The sequence below is a fragment of the Nelusetta ayraudi genome, unplaced genomic scaffold, assembly GCF_046127955.1.
Source record: "Nelusetta ayraudi isolate G7.1 ecotype Tasmania unplaced genomic scaffold, CSIRO-AGI_Nayr_v1 ptg000058l, whole genome shotgun sequence".
In the NCBI taxonomy this organism is placed as follows: Eukaryota; Metazoa; Chordata; class Actinopteri; order Tetraodontiformes; family Monacanthidae; genus Nelusetta; species Nelusetta ayraudi.
The window spans coordinates 677,603-695,989 of record NW_027466108.1 but is presented as its reverse complement, the minus strand read 5'-3'; the positions used below and the strand labels follow the sequence as shown (position 1 = coordinate 695,989).

Genomic DNA, 18,387 nt, shown 5'->3' with positions numbered 1-18,387 from the left:
GGAAAAATGTAAACTGTATAAAATAATTTTGTGAGTAATTTCCCATCCCAGTAAGTATTTACTAACCATCACTATTGCCTTGTGGGCAGATATGTTGTTTTTACGGGTTTGTTTTGTTTTGCCAAGTGACAGCGACTGGTGGTTTCTGCCAGAAAGTTCTGGCTTTCTAAACATGTGCGCCCTTCCTGTCGTGTGTTCGACAGTGCAGCAATGTCCAACATGGTACAAGATGATAAACTGGTTTCTTTGTAGTTATGCACTGCCTGGCCAAACCAAAAAAAACAAACAAAAACCGTTGGTACCAAGAAAAAAGGTCACACAGTAATATTTTGTTGGACTGTGTTTAGCTTTTGCTGTGGCGTTGTTTTTCGATAAGCTTCTGCAATGTCAAAAGATTTATTTCTGTACATTGTTGCATTTATTTTTCCACAAGATCTTGTATTGTCGACGGGAGAGTGAAACCACTGCACAAAGTCTTTTTCTGCACATCCCAAAGACTCTTATTGGGCTTAAGGTCTGGGCTCTGTGGTGGTCAATACACGTGTGGTAAATGATGCCCCCTGCTCCCTGATCTACTCTTTGATATTTTGAGCCCCATTAGTCCTGGCATTATCATCTTAGTATATAATCAATCCATTAGGGAGGGGGGAAAAGAAAATCCATTGATTAAATAACCTGGTTATGCGGTATATTCGGGTAGTGAGCTGACCTCATTCTTTGGGTACACAATGTTGCTGAGCCTACACACTGCCCCCACAGGCTTGTACAGTAGCACCAGGCATGATGGGTGACATCACTCCATCTGCATCTCTTCTTCCCTGATGGGTCCATCACTCCTCAACAGGGTAAATCTGAACTCGTCAGGCCACATGATGTTCTTCCATTGCTCCAGTCAAATCATAGACAAATATCAGATGGAAGTTAAAGCTATGTTTACTAGTGAAATAGCGTTTCCATTTGTACAATGTGAAGGAAACTTAGGAATTTGGGCCGAACAACTGTGTAGCTTTAAGAAAACCACTAATCGGTAAAACTAGCTGGGAAAAAGTCCCCAGTCTGTGATGGAGCATAACTGGACTACGGAGCCACGGAGAAAGGTCATGTGATCCGATGAGTCCAAATCAAACCTGTTACGCTGACCAGTGTGCCTATGATCTAAGAGTTAGAAATGCAAAAAAAAGTAAACATATTTTTTTTATTGAAACAGTTTACTGATAAATGACAGATGGTTGTCATGAAACCTTCATGTTTAATCTCAAAAAGTCATGAGCTAAAAAGTCATACATGGTACTTAACATTGAATAGCAAGAGAATCCATGCTTCAGAGCAGACACTCAATTCACAAAGAAATCAGGCAAAATGCCCACTTGATTTCAATAAAAAATATTAAATCTTTTTTTTACTCCCAGTCTAACCATTTTTACATGGTACAGGTATGTTCACTTTTTTTAATAATATAAAAACGCTTAATACTGATTGTGAAACACTGGAATTAATTTACAAAACATAATAATAATAATAATAATAATAATTATAATTATAATATTAATAACAATAACAAACAATAATAACAATAACCATTAAATTTGAAAATAAAATCAAAAAATAAAATGGAGGGACTCAGTCAAAACTGTTATAACTTGGCCCACACAAACAGTAAAGTGTTTTTTTTTTTTGTTGGAGGGGAGGTGGGTGGCATTTACATCTACCTGACACACAGTTACACACAAACACAGTATCAGGTCATGGAGTATTTCTCATTGCCATTTACAGTGTTATGGGCACAGAGACAAGACACTCAAAAAAGTCCCCTTGCCCATTTGCAGGACCTTGCTCGTTGAACTGAATCCTTTTCACTTGTGGACCACTGGTGGTCCCCAAACTGCTGCACCTTTCGCACACACGATAGTCAATGATAGATTAAAGTATAGGATAGTTTCAAATGTCTTAGCATTTAGAGGAAGGGAAAAATCTTCCAGGCGACAGGAACTTGTATCCATTGCCAGCAGGTAGTCGGATAGAACGAGCACCAGGGCTACTGCTTGTGGAAATGGTGGGTGACGGGGCCACTTTCCTGGTGCTGGAGCAGTGATGGCCGTTGGAAGAGTTCTTGCTACCCCTGTCTAGTGACTGCAGCTCCAGGCTGTCTTGGGTATCGCTAGGGGAGCAGTGGCGCGGCGAAAGGTTCAAAAGGCTCAGGACGTCTCTGCTGGCAGAAGCAAGAGGTCCAGGAGCGCCGTGGATGCCCCTGACTGGGCCGAGATGTTGCTGTTGCTGGGCTGCAGCGTTAGCCCAAAAGGTCTTCAGATTGTGGATAGCCTGGACCTTCTCATCAATAACGCCTCTTCTCAGCCGGTCTAAGTCTGGGGCATCTGCTGATGTGGAGCAGGCAGAGCCGGTCGAAGAGTAAGACAGGGCAGGGGACGGGGCACTTCCAGCGGGGGACTGGTGACCAGAACTTGGAGATACGTTGCTGGGGGAGCGAGAGATGTGGCCACTGTATGGGGAGCTGGGGTACTTTAACTTGAACTGCGCGTGGCTATCCAAAGTGGGTGACGGATGACTGCCCTCCTTCTGGGAAGACTCTGAGACCGCGGGACTGTTGTAGCCGGAGCTCACCTTCTGCAGTGAGGACGAGCGAGAGGGAGGTTTGGGTCTCGGGGAAGACTGCGCATGGCCGCTTGCGCTGCTGTTGGGACGGCTGAAAGCACTTGTTTCTGAGGAGCGGAAGGCGCTGCTCCGAGTCGACGCTCCGCCGGTGTTCCCTCCCTCCGGTCCAGCCCGCTGAAGACTACCCACAGCGCGCAGATGGCTCTGGGTCTCCTCCAGAATCTTCTGGGCGAGCTCCTGAGGATCCAGAGGGACAGTTTTTTCTTCCTGGGACTTGACAGTGCTGTCCGTCTCCGTGCTGGACTGGTCTGATTCGCCTGTGTCTGAGCTGCTCACCTTACCCACCTTCTGGAAGGACGAGTTTGGGCTGGGCACCAGGGACGTTTTGACAGGGGACGTGGGAGTGCTCACACTGCCCCTTGATGACACGGAGACGGTGTAACCTCTCCCGGCTCCTGTGCTGGACCCAACAACGCTTCCCCGGCCTCGGCGGTGACGCTGGCCGTGGCCTGGTGGTAGTGGCAGTGAGTCGCAGTGACTCCCTAGTGGTTCACTGCTAATAATAGAGAAGCCCTCATATTCCTCGTCATCCCCGCGGGCCCCTGCCACTGCTGCAGCTGCCCCGTGAGGTGAGGAGCGACTGCGGGGGACGTGAGGATGCTTGTGGACGGAAAAGTGCGCCGTGGCCCCGCTGCGCTGCCGGTGACTTAGGAAATCACAGTCTGACTTGGAAACGAAGCTCATAGAGGACGCCACAGAGCTGAGGCTATAAACAGAGATGGCATCCGATGCCTGATTGTCCAGGCAAGGGGGAGAGAAGGGGAGGCTTGAATATCCCATGGGCATGGGATTGGACACAGACTGGGCTGAAGCCAGCGACTCCAGGGAAGAAGAGCTGTCCAGGCTGAGACGCTTGGGCAGTTCTGTGGAGTCTGAAAACATAGGAATGAGGGGATTAACATGAAGCATCTGTGACATTTAGGATGATGAAAAAAAAAATCACATTTAGTCAAGCAACTGAAATATCAAGAATCAACTTACCAAACAGCGCCAACAGAGACTGGAGGGCAAAGTGCAATGTGCGGCGGTTGGCCAATTTGCCTGTCTTCAACACCACCTCTTCTTGGCCAACCTCGCATAAGTCAAACCCTGTACGCACAGTAAGAAATGAGTATAGCGAATATATGACAGTATTTAAAATTGACCTTTCGAGTCCAGAAAGACAGGAGGACGCCTGAGTGGACGTCGGGAAAGGGCAGCTTTCTTCGCCGCCTGCCGACTCACCAAGAGCAGCCAGAAATTCATGGCATCCTGGCAGCCTCCATAGCTGCACACTGATAGACACCTGAATGGGAAGGAGAGAGAAATCCTGCTCTTTCTCCCCTGTCTGAAGCTGGACCAGCACCTGGTGGAGCTGCAAAGGATGGAACAGAAGACAAAGATTTTTCTTACATCAATGGTTAAAATCTGCTTTGAACCTGATTGAAAATCACTTTAATCAAACATCTTTTGTTCTTCAAACATCCAACTGGAATTAACTCCTTGTTGGCGCTCAGCACAAACTTTTTCCCCAATATGACTTTTGCGAGGAGATTTTCTGGCGTATGTGAGCAGCTCTTTGGGTCTGAGGGCAACAGAAGCCCATGTTGTTATGCTGAAAGGGTTTGAGCTTTGTGGGATTTACACATGCCCCGGGAGCACACTTGCTGGTTTTGTTAAGAGATTATGGGCCTTGGAACAGAGACACCTTTGTCAACCTGACGTAACAGCGCAGAAAATAGAACCGTGCCTCGTCTCCACACTTCCCTTTCCACGATTATTAGAGGAAATATTCATCTCGGCCCTCATGAACTGAGGCTGTAAATCCTTAAACATGCAAAATCCCTAAGATCTGCCTGCAGGAACTGGCAATGAAAAAAACAAAAAAACAAACCTGTGAACAAAACAGTGCAGCAGGTGTTTGACTCTCTACGCTTCACGCATACAAGAGCTGAGCAACGTGAAAACAGCAGGGGCGCTTTACAATTGGCATGCGGTTTGTGCAGAAAAGGCTGTGCTTGGGAAAGGAGGTAGAACAGCACGGAGTAGAGGCAGGTGAGAGCGCACTTACCATGGCCACCATGTTTTTAACAGCCTTCAGAGTGCAGGTTAGGAAGGGAGCAAAGAGAAAACAGGCGTTTAATTGCATGCACACAGACCATTCAAGAAGCAACCCAAAAGTTTCACAAGAAGTAGTTGAAGGATAATTTCACATTTTCATGCGACAACACTATTAGCAGTCGAAGGGACCAAAGCAGCTGAATGCCACACAACTGTAATCATGTGACCGACACACGTTGCACATAAACCAGGGATAAAGCTCGGGAGTGTAAGATTAATTCTTTGCTGTCACGAGATGTGGTGTGATGCAACAAGACGGGGTTTTAAGCTGAGCCCTGTGTGTATGAAGGACTGCTTGTTTGAAATCAATGCTGCATTTGCAGATTTATTTGCAACTCAGTGGATTAGACAGCGCAATAGTGTTGTGCAATAATGAACATGTCCAATTCTCCACTGCTAGTAGACAGTAGCATGAGCCGCTCACTGGTTTTAAGGTATGCTACTGTCCCAAAAAGGTTTCAGAACCCCAAGTACTTTCCATCGTGCTGAAAGTGCAGGAATTCCTCAGCATAAAGTGACTGAAGTAACAATCATTTTGATATTTTATTTCATTATTAAGCTCTATTTCAGAATGCCGGTTTAGTGAAAACAGAGCTTGCTAACCATGAAATGAGGAAAAACTCTGGGTCGTTTAAATGTGATATGACTTGAACTCTGAGCCAGTTGATATAACATCTTACTATGTGATCCTAACCCGAGGGTTAGAGACAGAAATTTCTCTTGTCACCTCACTCCTATAGTGCCATGAGATCCGGTTTCATTTTGTTATTCATTCAGTCTGGATCATACAGCTGTGCACTGTTTTCCTGATGGAATAATTTAATCATCTCATCAGTTAAACAAATACAACACGCGTCTTGAGACTCCTTTTGTCTGTATTAAATCCATCTTTTCGCAACCTAGTTTGTCACACTGTGTGACGCATACTTTTTATGTGACAAGACCCATCTCTCTCTGGACGATCCAATAGATGCAGACAGCGTTTCCCACACGAGGACGCGTTGGGAGATTATTCTGACAGCCCCACTAGATGTAATTAGGTTTTTTCCCCCTGTAATCTGTAACATATCTGCATGACCTTGTGCGTATCCACCTGCCCATCACCTACGTCAGCCACGGTGCAAGTGCTCCTACACCTGAGCTGATTCTTTGCTCGACATTTGTTGCACATGCACATTATTAAAGCTATGTGTAGGACTGTCAGGAAAAATAATCCACCACAATCGGTTTCTGCATTCGAGGAGCATTACTATCGTACGACAGGCAGATTAATGATGAATTATTCACATTTTATTTGGGCTTCTTTATTTTGTACAAATAAGAAGTAAAACTTGGCAAGCAAAACAGTGTGTGTGTGTATGTGTTTTTTAATTGTTTGAATAATTAAAACAGTTCATCCTGCTATAATGTATCTTTAAGAGGTTAGATTTCCCAGACCTGTCTCTCGGAATTGTCAGGATTTTTCCATTAAGATGGCACAAAATCAAATTGCTCTGCAAGAAGTCTACAGAATGACTAAACTATTTAATTTTCAGCGGCTTCCAAGTGCTTTTCTCCTCACTCCTCTTTTCATCCCACAGGAATACTCTGAAATGAGTACAGGTTTTGGGTTCAGCACCGACCCAAGATTTTTAACCTGTAATATCACAAGTGTAATTAGGCTAAATATTACATGAACAGAATACATTAAAGTTTAATTCAGCCTTATTTGCTGCAGCAGCTGTGCTACCCTCGCTCTCTCCTGAATATGTATTCGCACTTACTGTGTACATCAGCAGATGTGTTTCTAATTCCAGGGAGCTAAAGTAGGTGGAGTTCTTTTTTGTTCTCGGTTGAAATGCTGTGTAGTAATACTATGACTCCTTTAACATTGGCTTTATATGGTCTTGGTGCACAAAATTAAGTCACAATAAACTTATTCAGAGTTTACTGAAGCCACTAAAATCAAGTATTTTACAACTTAAAACTGAATCGTTGTTTTTAACCAGACATCTTATACAGTATTTGTGCACATTTAAGCTGTAGGAAATGTAGGAATGTCATACTGGCTCATGCCTTGCACAAAGGCATTTTTTAATTTGCATCAGTGCCATTTAGAAAACGATTTGTTAGTAGACGTGGCTTGGTATCATTGCAATTGCAATTCATCAGATATTATAACTTATAACCAAATCCAGCGGCTGGATTTGAGAGGTGCGGGGGCCTACCCGGTTGATTAGCTGCTCTCCTGCTTCTGAAGCTGTGATGAGCTTGCACAAGGCCTGGAGAGCTGGTGGTGGGAGACCTGAGGAGTACAATCAGAGGCAGTCAAGCGTAAGTCGCCTGCAAGTCAGTCAGTCGGACCAACCAACCAATATCACCCCATCAGTTCAAAACAAAACTGTCTCAAGCTTGCTGTTTCATTAATATGAGTGTGCTGAACAACATACCTAACAATGATTGCAAAGTGGTGCTGCACTGCTGGAGCCTGTCTCCTGGGTCAGCAGTAGGAAAGAAGACCGCAGCAGGGATTCCAGGCCCTGCCGAATCCAGACGGAACCCCACAGCTGTCAGCAGGGCCTGCCAGCCAGGGACGCCTCCCACCTTATTCTCTACACTTTGCTGGGAAGTGTACATGGAATTGCGCTGGCCGTTCTGTATTCTCTGAAGGGATTTCTCCACCTGCAACGAGCGGAGCATCAGCACACTGCTGTCTTGTCGGGTGCGACGCTTTTCACATTTTGTCACCACACGAGTCTCACCAGGTGAAGTAAAACTCGCAAAGCGTCGCGCGCTCGTTCCGGATACTGTAGAATATCAGCCAAAGCCTGGCCGATGAGGGAGGATGGGCTGTTGAGCTTGACATCATTTCCAATTAACATGTATCCTGAAATACAAAAATAATGATCACAATTATAAGCTAGTCTTAATTTTGGTATTTAACAATGTCACAGTGTCAAAAACTGTGAATACTGCAAGGTTTGACATTTATGCTAAATTAGTAACACAATATTATGACGTCAGTATTTAAGATAATTAAGAACATTTCCTATTCATGCCTTCTGGCACAACACTGAGAATGCAAAACGTCACACGTAGGTGAACAAGGCCTCGAACCTGCCCAGTTGGAGGGGTGTGAGTACTGCTTGCTGCTCTGGACAGTCTTCATAGCGTCTGCCAGGGCAGCGCTAGCTTTGGTCCCGTTCAGCAGGGCAGTGTAGAAGGCATGGACAAAAACTTTCGAGGCTGCAACAGGCACGGGCCACAAGGACACCAGCGTGCACTGGGCACCAGCAGCCAGGAAAGCCCTGGTCAGCCCCACCACACCATCTGCTGTCACTTTGCTGCTGGACTCCTGGTACGACCTGCAGCCACGGAGACAAAGGAGGCGTGTGATTAAATCAGGAGACTTTGAAGATTTTAACGACATAGCATTTCACATGCAATTTGCTTTTATGGTTTCTAATGACAGCTTCCAAGACTATGAAACTAAACGACTTAGTTCATCTCGAGTGTGATTAGTCTGGTGTGGACATTGTTACTGGGAGTTCTAATTTTTTTTTTTTTTTTTAAATCACTTTACATTTATGCAACACTGCAGACAGTGGCAAAATGTTTAATTACTTAGTGACCGTTACCATAGTGACCAGAAAAGGGGGTCAAAATAAACCAAACGGCATCTCCTCGGCTAACCGGCTCAACTCACCCCAGCACCACCAGCTTGAGCGGCAACCTCAGGTCCAATATGTCAGCGGCCGTGAGCAAGAACTCCTGCAAGGGCGGACTGTCGCATATGCTCTCCACATCGCTGCTGTCGTCTTGCATGTGCAGAGACTCTGGGATGGTGTAGCCGCTTCCGATGGAGCCCTTCCTGCCTCGGCCGCTGCTGCCTCTCCTGCTCCCTGTGCCCCTCCCGACCGTTCCCACGCTGGCGCCAGCCCCGCCGGGCATGCTCTCGGGGTGCGGGGTGAGCACCAGCGCCGCCAGCTTCCAGGAAATGTGCGTGGCGAAGTGGGCGCACTCGGCCTGAGTGAGGGCGCTCATCACCCTCTCCTTGGTGGCGGTGGTGCCGGTCAGGGGCTGGCAGCCCAGCAGCTCGGCCACCATCTGGGCTTCCTCCTCTGCAGACGACATTGGCCCCCACAGCCAGCGGTCCATCACGGGCGAGGGCAGCCGAGGGTTGCCCACCACTGCCGCCATGGAGACGCCGCCGCACGGCGCCGGCCCGGGACGTCTGGAGTGGCCCTGAGAGACAAATAACATGCTGTAGCTCTGTACTAGAAGGTCTAACACATCTGCAAGAGATTTTGAAATGATAAGAACAGCTTCAAAGGACTGAGTTGTTATTTTCTACAAGATGAGCTCCACCTTTGTGCTAGATCCAAGGCCTTGGATGGACGGGACCGCTATGAGGCTGAAACGCTCATACAAGTACTCATTAGAGGAGCTTCCTTTGAGCAGGGCGAAGGGAATGAGGTAAAGCTCCCCCTCCAGCACCATCACTAGTTGTCTGTGTCTGCCAACAGGCCCGCTGGAGTGCATCAAGCCCTGTCAGACAAAGGGTTTAGAGTATGAAAACCGCTGCAAAGAACACAGACAACATTGCAACTTCGAACTTCTGCATTGTGCCGCGCGGCGGCCACCGCGCTCTCCTCTCAGCGGCACACTTTCATCAGCGGGCAGGCAACGTCCCAGAAAAGCAGCACTCACCCCCTCCATTGGAGCGATGAGCAAATCATAGAGCGCCCGCAGGGGAGGCTTTCCCAGGTTGCTGGAGCGACGAGGCAGCGAGGAGCTACCGTCTTTGGCAGGAGACATGGTGTTGCTGAACAGGCTCGTCATACTCTGGCAACTCCTTATAAACACAGGACACAGAGCACAAGGAAAATGAAACTTTTACAGTGCACACAATGCACTTTATGATTTACTCTGCGTCCAGGGCAGTATTTGCAAAATGCTTGAAACATTATTTCTTTATTAATCAATAGTTGTTTATCTTTAAATCACGAGATGCTTATCTAACATGATTAACAGCAATCATTATTAGTCTACTGTGTTCTCTTAAGTCAATTCCAGCTTCTGCCCATTTTGAATAAATAGTTATGGTAAACAATAGTATTGTGGTTGGGAAACAAAGAATTACAGTAATTATTCAGTTTTTTTTTCCTTTTTTTTTTGTTTTTACAGAACAACAAGAGCTCACACAACCATATTTTTCACATCAAACCATCCCGTGGCTACAAACGAGCTCTGCAGATGTGTCGGGAATGTGGCCGATGAGCTGCTGGTCTAACTTTAAGTGTAGTGTTACATCAGATCTGACTCAAGCAAGACGCTGACTCAGCTTCTGTGGTTTTGAGAAATTGCGGCCGCACACGCTCCTGCAAACCCCCCATCGAACATGCACGTAATTCCTCCTGATATGAAGAGACGCAGCTGAGGGTACTTGACGGAACATATTATGCTCCACTAGATGGCAGCATTGCACTGCTGGGACTGAGATCGTGCAGAAACGTTGCTAAATGGAGAAACGTGCAGAAACGTTGCCTCGATCCACAGCAATGTAGGAACAACTAAGACTCGGAGTTGCATTTGAGGCACGATGAGACTGTGACTGATACACAACCTCAGACTAAGCGTGGCAAAAATCACACTGCCCCATTGTGTGTTTGAGGAATGTGTGGCGTGTGGCAGCCCATGCGGAGGTATCCAACATACTGAGAAGTGTGCTAATGGAGGCCTAGGGGTTAGAAGCCCTTGGTGGTGTAGGCGCACAGGGCTGAGCTCCATGGTCCCACTTTTCACTACTCTCCATCTGTTCCACCAGCCACACTTTCTTAAGGGCCCCAGCCAAAAGACATCGATCCTGGCCTTCTGGTCGCCCTGAGCCACTGGCTCCCCTCCAGCCTCCCAACACTCTGTCTCCCTCTTCCGGGCCCTGGCATGGGCTGCCATGGGAAAGCAAACAATCGTTTGTTAGCCTGACAGGGAGACTGAGAGAGTAGGTTTGGGGATAAGCTGAGAGAAGGTGAGTGTCAAGTGGGGAGGGACTCAGAGGACTCAAGGCAAAGGCTGAAGGTGAAGGAGGTTTTTAGTAGCAGAAACGTACTCTGAATGGAAGACTAGTTGACCTCACTCAGGCCTTTTGTTTGTTTCTTTCAAAATGACCTAATTCTTATCTGTGGCAAGATCGCAACACTCAGCTGTTTCTCCGCCGATGTCTTCTTCAAACGCTGAGAGTTTCACACAATCATTATGCCATTGATGAAAAAAAAAACATATTCAATTACACACTGAGGGGGATTAGACATGAGCAGGCTTTCATTATCACCTTCCCATAGTAATCCTTCCAAGCTCCCTGGTGAAGATTAGATCTCTGTGTTAAAATAGGGCAATCGATGGTATTACCAGATGAAGATATCGCACCAAGAAGCACAGCTCTTTTCAGGTTTATTTGCCAATTTTGATCCTCACATTGTTCATTTAGAGCTAATTGTATTTTCTGATTTTTCTAATTACAATAATCGTGGCAATCGTGCCGTTTCAACCACTAATCGCTCAGAGTATTATCCTGTCAAGCAAGAGCCCTCAAAAAGCACGATGGCGCCCATTATTTGACATCAAATCCCAGGGTAAATCAAAGTTCTCCAATTTTCTCTTACTTTAACGTTGTGATAGACGAGAGGCTACTTAAGAATGAGGAGCTTTACAATTTTAGGGCTCTGAAGAATGAGCGGATTATTACCGGCAGCCCATTAATGGAGCTTAATGAGCACCGAGACTCAATTAAAGATGGAATTACCCTCTCATCAAAGAGCAGCTCAACTGTGGACTAGGACAGGGAAGCATGACCCAGAGACACACACACACACACACACACATACACACATTATGCTGGTGTACATTACCAATCAGTGCAATGTAAATGAATATTTCTTGCACAGTGGCTAAACCCCCGCCCGGCCCTGCTGAACGAGCCACTGGCGAGCTCCCTGAAAAATCCAGAATGTTAAATCCTCACAACAAATACAAAGAGGGCCAACAACTTAAAGCCACATCCGTGTCTGGCACCAACATCCACACGCTGGGCCCCATCAGAGCAGGCAGTTGATAAGGGCTTTAGCAGCTTGGCTCTGCTCAGTCTATTTAATAAGGAGGATTCACATGCTGCCTCTGCGCTGGCTAAACAATGGAGAAAAGACTCCTTTCACAGATGAGCCACAATACCCGAGAATCTCCTTACCCGTGCAGAAATTTTTAATCTTTTTCTTTTTTTCTCTTTTTAATGGAAAAGTGGGTCTAAGTAGTGCTTGTTGATTATACTCCTCCCTAAGCCAAGGGGGCTGCAGGGACGTGAAGGTGATTTGCATAAACCTGCTACCTGTTGAACAGGTTGTTTCTGGACACCATGCGCAGGAAGCCTGTTGGATCGGTGACTGAGTTAAGCTTGTTGTTGAGCTCCTCGAACTGCTGGTCCAACAAATCTCCCGCCTCGCTCTCCGTCTCGCTGCTGGAGCATCCTCTGTAAGGGAGGGGAGGGACAGAGATGGAGCGAGAGACAATGAGTTACTGGCATGAAAAAACAACGGGGAAAAAAAAAGAAAAAAGACTGGAGACACTTTGGTTCGGCAGACGCGGGCTTACATTGTTACTCGGCGGATTAATCAACCCCACATGCAGCTGATCTGCCGAAAAACACACACACACACACACTCTTCAACCCACACACACTTGGCCTCGTTTCTCAGGCTCGGTCCAACACCCTGAGATAATTCCTTTTCATTATAATGCTGCTGATGCTGATCCAGTCAGTTGGAAGTCAACCTCTCCCTCTCTCTCCCCTTCCCAACAATCACTTTCTCACTCGTCACCACCTCTCTCTCTCTCTCTCTCTCTCTCTCTCTCTCTCTCGCTATCTCTCTCCCCCTCGGATGCGGCCATATCATGTAACTCTTATGTCAGCTCGCTGCTCTCGCCGGAGCTGAGACGGAGCTCGCGCCGCTGGGATCCCTCATCATCTCGCGCTCCCGCCGCCCCGCGACCAGCACCTTTTCATTTTTCAACCCGCGTCTCATTTGAGAGTCACCCTCAGAGTAAAGACCCTTAAACAAACCCCTGCAGCTTGACGCGACGGCGGTGTGGGAGTTACGGCGTTTCGTAAGCGGTTCCGTAACTTCTGCTCTGTTGGAACGGGCCTTTAATCTACAGATGTAGATTAAAAGAGAACGGGCAAGGAATGCTAATCTGTATGGAGCAAAAATGGATGATGTAATAAGCCAAGCTTCTAGAAGAATGAGGCTAGTCTTTTCCCTCTGGTGCAAGCCTGTCAGGCACCTCGAACGCAATTGGATCCAAGGTTTCTGCCTTCTATGATGTTTTTCTTTTCTACTGTCCCCAAGTGATTACTCATGGCTATAAAAAAAAATCAAAAATAGGGCATCTGTCAGTTCAAAATAAATAGAATTAATGAATGGAATATGGTCTACACCATGTCAGTGTGTAAAGTGTCATGAAATACAGCAAACTGGCGATGTTTAAATGAAAAAAATTATGCTTTTTTTCCTCAAATGTTGAAAAAACTGCTTCATAATGGTGACAATGTTCAACTCTGAGGTCTACACACACTAGTTTTCCTCAGGTGCAGCAGCTGACATCTGAGGTCTCATTCCTGTAAGAGTCCAACAAACATCCTGAACGAATGACTGTCACCACTGATTGGCTTGTTGAGTCTTTTTGTTAAGTCTTGTTGATACTTATACTTATTACTTTTTTGTGATCCAAAATGTCACTTATATCCGAATTTGACACTCTGAACAGCACAAACACAGTTTTATTTTTTGTATGTTTGTTTTTCAAATCAGACCCAGACCCAATTCACACGTGGTCATAATTCTGATACACATCTGACGTTTTGCAACTTGAAATCTTTGAAATTTGAATTTGAATGAATGACTTTGAAATGCGACAGACGTCACTGTCCTGTGCTGAAGGAGGCGGGGCCTGGCGTGGTCAAATAAGGAGATGGATGGAACAAGCGTGGCAAACAACAGTAATGGTGGCAGAGAAAAGAAAGAGAAATGTTCTTGTCATCACTTGGTCATCACGTTGTGGATTCCAATTGCAGCAGTAGCATCCATGTTACCTTCTGTAAACAGTTTGCTGCCACATCTTATTCTATGTGTCGGGGATGTGGACTGTTCACACACATGAGTTCACACAATCTTTGGCTGGTGACCAGTGTTATCATAGACCCCACTGCCGGGGAACTGATCCACTCAACGTTACGCATCCTTACATTCTAACACATATAATAATAACTGACTGAACTGACTACTGTTCCAAACCGCCGCTACTAAACATCATTGCTTTTTAACCACGCGCATATGCTCGCTCAAGTCGCTGCCTCCCGTTCATATTCCCTCCCCACTCATCGTGGAGTGCCGCGTCTCTCTCTTTGTCTCCACACTGGGGAATGAATGGGCTGGTAAGTGTTGCCATATTGTGCCCATCCAGGCGCAGTGGCGTGTGTGCTGCTCCCCATTGGAGTGGCAAATGAGCTGGTAATGGGGCAGGAGGGCCAAGCTGCCGGGGCGGCCGCGGCTGGCACTGAGCGGACCAGCTGGGCACCATGGATCAAACACAAAACTAGAGAAATGAGTCGCACATCAAATCCAGCGTGGACTCACTGATGTCACTGTTTGCTTTGTGCCGTCAGTGCAGCGACTCCTGTGATATGTTCGCTCCATCGAGCGGACAGACGGCGCTGTATCTAGACTTTCCTTCTCTTTCAATCCACCTATCAGGTTTTTTTTTTGTGTGCATGAGTTAGGTGGCCCGACAGTCCCGCCTTCACAAAGATCCATTATTCCGTGTCATTTGTTTTCACTGAAGGAAAAGTGGAGAGCACCAGGAGGGTAGCGGAGGGTCTGTCATCGCGATGAGGCGATGGGGCAGAATGACGCCGTTTTACACACACAATGTGTTAATGACAAAACAACGCACTGACAGATAAATTTGTGGATAGGGGAGGTGATGGTTTCAGTTTAAGAGGGCTTTATAAAAAAAAAACAAAACAAAGAAAAGAAAAAAAACAACAAATCTACATCAAACTGTCAACACTGCCATTGCTAAATGTTACCCTGATTGAAAAAGAGAGATTCTGGATCACAAGCAAGAACAGAACTCGATCTAGATTGGCAGAAAAATGCGCTTCAAGCAATCCGATTTTTCTGACTTCAAATTCTAGTTTCAAAAATGTTTTCTGTTACGTTTCATTGAGTCATAACAGGAGGAACGGCACCCCTGCCACAAAGAAAATGGTGGATTTTACACATTTGGTTGCCTTCCCCACACCTTCCTATGAGAACTCTTCCAGTCCTTTATTGGGCCGCTCTCCCTTCTTCTGGTCTTTACCTCTGCTGTTACAAACACACTGACACCGGTGAGCTAAAGCCACAGATCTTATAGCCATGTAAGAGGTGTCAAGGTTTCTGTGTAAAGTGTTGCCATAAAGTGAGGTGTATTCCAAATAGACGGAGGGCTAGACTGGCAGCCAAAGCTACATACTTCCACACCATGCTGGCCAGGCACGCTGTGTCAACGGCAGGGGCTCCATTTTCCCTTTAGTATTTAATGCATTGTTAAACTGCTAAACTGCAACTTTAAGGTAGCTTGTAAGAAGTTGTGAGAAATGTATGTGCATGTGTGTTTTTGCAGAAAACAGTGCAGAACACTGTGATGAAACTTCCATTTTTTAAAAAAAAAATATCCCTTGTAATTTTAACCCCCCCCCCCAAAAAAAAAAAAAAAAAAAGTGATCCGCACTTCCATATGTTTTGTAGGAACAAAAACAAGGTGGTACCAGGGTGGTCTTGGTGGGCAGGATGGGGGTGTTGTGACTAAGCGGGGGAGGTATTAGTGGCTACATGTTATGCTTGATCAAAAGACTTCTCTCATTCTCAGTACTTCACTTAAAGGTTCGATACACATACAGTATTACAGATTGAAAACACTGAATGAACATATTTTGCACGACAGCAAACCTATAGAGCAGACGTGCATGAACACAAGCATGAACTCCTATAGGAGGAGAAACGATCCCCAAATCAATTACAAAATTACTGAAACATGCAAAGTCCCAGCTGTTTCAATATCTGGGATTGCTTATGTCATAATATATGAAGTCACTTAGGGTGATAAGCTTGTGCAAACAGAGCGGAAATTACTCCTGTGTAAGCAAATCGCGATAAAGATAATGGGCTAACAAACGGACAGTTTTAATTTCACGCTGACAGCTGCGAACATCTCACCTGCTGTAATAAGACTCCACTCCCAGAGCCTCCCGGGCGCTGGCAATGTGCTGCTCCAATGAGGATCCGCTGATCACTCCGCTGCTGCCTCCCTCCTGGAACTCGGGCCCCCCCTCTGAAAGTCCCTCGCCCAGGTACACCTCATGAAACTTGAGGATGCCTGCGGAGACAGAAGGCGGGAGGAGGGAAAACAGGTGTTCAACTGAGAATTGAGACTTTAAATGCCAAAAGCGACCAGCCAAGCACAGAAAAATAAGGGAAACATTCCCCACACCACTCTTCTCATGAAAGGCGGGGTGGGGGGTGGGGGGTATTGGATCGTTTTAGCTGAGAAATGCTAGCGACCTCGTGCAGACGTACATCTGCAAAGCAAAATGAATAAAACAAATAATGTTCAATAAAAGATAAGAGTGGGCTGCCTGTGCCATCTGCTGCCCTCCGCAAGAGCTCAGATGAGTTTCAAGCAGCAGAATCAGGGTAGGAGGGGCAGACTGAGAGTGTGTATGCGTGTGCGTGTGTGCGTGTGTGTGTGTGGCCGCGTGCCAGTTTTGTATGAGCAGTTGCGCTTGCAGGCCTATTTTGCTAGGACTTAAATGAAAGGTTAATGAAAGGGCCCTTATTTGAAAATATTTGAAAATGACAGCAGCAGAGAGCCCAGTCGCCCCGAGTAATTACACCCAAGACTTACTGGAAGCGCTACACAGAAATAATTATCTCAACCCAAATTCATAGATGCAAAAAAAACTTGTCGATGGTTATGTAAAAAAAAAAAAAAACACTGGAAGTTATCCTAAGTTTATTTTACTGTTAAAATAAACTTGGAGCTATTTTACAAATGTATGGCTGTATGAGAGTGTGTGTCCTCACCGCAAAATGTCAGTGCATTTACACTTCTGAGGTAATCAGGACCTTAGTAGCCTTTTTTTTTTTTTTTTTTTTTTTAAAGGAATGGCGGCCTCTTTAGAGCAGGCCATGTTTGTGTGCCAGCTGGATAGCAGGGAATGCCAGGAAGTGACAGAGAGGCGATTAGTCTGCAAGTGGCTCCCTGTTAGCCAGGGGAAGAACTCGCCGCTTTGAAGATCTCCACCAGTCCCTGAAGTGCTCCTCCCCTCCATATGACTCGAGGCAAGAGGGTGGGTGTGGGGGTGGGGTCAAGTCCGTCTGGTTCAGATCTTGCCTTGGAATTACAGTGTCGGAGTCACTTATTACTTATTGCTGATTAACACTGGACTCCTACGGACTCAACCTTGCAACTCATCCCAACTCAACATCTCTGTGTGTAAGTCTAGAAGGTTTTGCATCTGTACAGAGTAAATGGCCGTCTGAAGCTAATTGTATTTTTTTGCAAACCTGGCCTACAAAAAAAAAAAATAAAAAATTGTATTGACTGATTAATTTTGACCGAAAAAGCAAAATCACAAACAGGAAAAACAAGAGGGAGCACAGCGGAGATATTATGTCCTGGTGTGGTACAACAGCTGAGGGTTTTCCGGTTGGCGCACTCCGGAGGATGTTGCCGATGTTGTTTGGCTGCGTCACTCTCAATTAGTACGGTTCACTGGCAGACACCTTCTGGGGTGAGAAAGAAAGCGGGGGGGCAAATCCTACCAGCAGAGTGGCAGGTGGCGCTGTGTGTCAACACAGCCCTTCTTATCGCCGCAGCTGAAATCAAGCAACAGCCTCCGGGCTACTTTTACTATTTGACATGATGGATAAATGTCAGTTTTGTTGCGCGCACTCTTTCCCCTGTGGCCTTTTGTTTTGCAACCTTGGCCTCTGAAATTGTACATTGTAGGTAAAGCGTGTAAAGTAACGTAAAGGATTTTTTTCTTCACGCCCAATGTTTCTAAGACTACGATTGAGCAGTCCTAGACATATTAAAACACTGTCCACATTGGGGGTTTGCTCTCTGCATTGATAGAACCCTTTTCAATACTGGACAGTCCACAGAAAGATCAATACATCATGAGTGTTCTATTTTCTTTTTCCATCTATGTCCACAACACGAAATTTGCTTTCACTGGGTGAATGAAATGGAGAGAAATTTTTGAGAGGGGGAAATGTAGGTTCTGTGTTGCATTAACAATGGCAGAGGACTCTGGCGTCCATGTTCCGAAGAGAGAACTGTGAATCAAAGCAGAATGTCACTGGCAAAAGTGCGGACTGGCGAGGAGAAATAACTCTAAAAAAAAAAAAAAGTTAAGTGGAATGATTTATTTTGCCTGGGTCAAAGCAGACATTTGAAACCTGTCCACCGTTTTTGATTGTTCAAACACATAAGGTCGCTGACACCAGGGAAACTGCTCTCAGAGAGAGAAAGCTGTAACAC

At 46.0% G+C, this 18,387-nt stretch overlaps 1 protein-coding gene across 3 annotated transcripts in view; it reads right to left on the bottom strand.

Moving 5' to 3' along the window:
• Positions 1 to 1,229: 1,229 nt before the first annotated feature.
• The window catches only part of LOC142896975 (tetratricopeptide repeat protein 28-like), a 186,768-nt gene continuing 169,610 nt past the window's right edge, over positions 1,230 to 18,387 (bottom strand). For 2 of the 3 annotated variants that reach the window (XM_076038959.1, XM_076038961.1), the window contains 13 exons: positions 16,059 to 16,218; positions 12,131 to 12,271; positions 9,460 to 9,604; positions 9,118 to 9,297; positions 8,456 to 8,994; positions 7,867 to 8,114; positions 7,512 to 7,636; positions 7,200 to 7,431; positions 6,978 to 7,054; positions 4,721 to 4,744; positions 3,895 to 4,024; positions 3,652 to 3,759; positions 1,230 to 3,542 (listed from right to left, as the gene is read on the bottom strand). In XM_076038959.1, coding sequence (XP_075895074.1) covers positions 1,948 to 3,542; positions 3,652 to 3,759; positions 3,895 to 4,024; positions 4,721 to 4,744; positions 6,978 to 7,054; positions 7,200 to 7,431; positions 7,512 to 7,636; positions 7,867 to 8,114; positions 8,456 to 8,994; positions 9,118 to 9,297; positions 9,460 to 9,604; positions 12,131 to 12,271; positions 16,059 to 16,218 — 3,704 coding nt within the window. In that variant the 3' untranslated portion in view covers positions 1,230 to 1,947. The remainder of the gene's footprint in view (positions 3,543 to 3,651; positions 3,760 to 3,894; positions 4,025 to 4,720; positions 4,745 to 6,977; positions 7,055 to 7,199; positions 7,432 to 7,511; positions 7,637 to 7,866; positions 8,115 to 8,455; positions 8,995 to 9,117; positions 9,298 to 9,459; positions 9,605 to 12,130; positions 12,272 to 16,058; positions 16,219 to 18,387) is intronic. The other variant, XM_076038960.1, reaches the window with a different exon arrangement.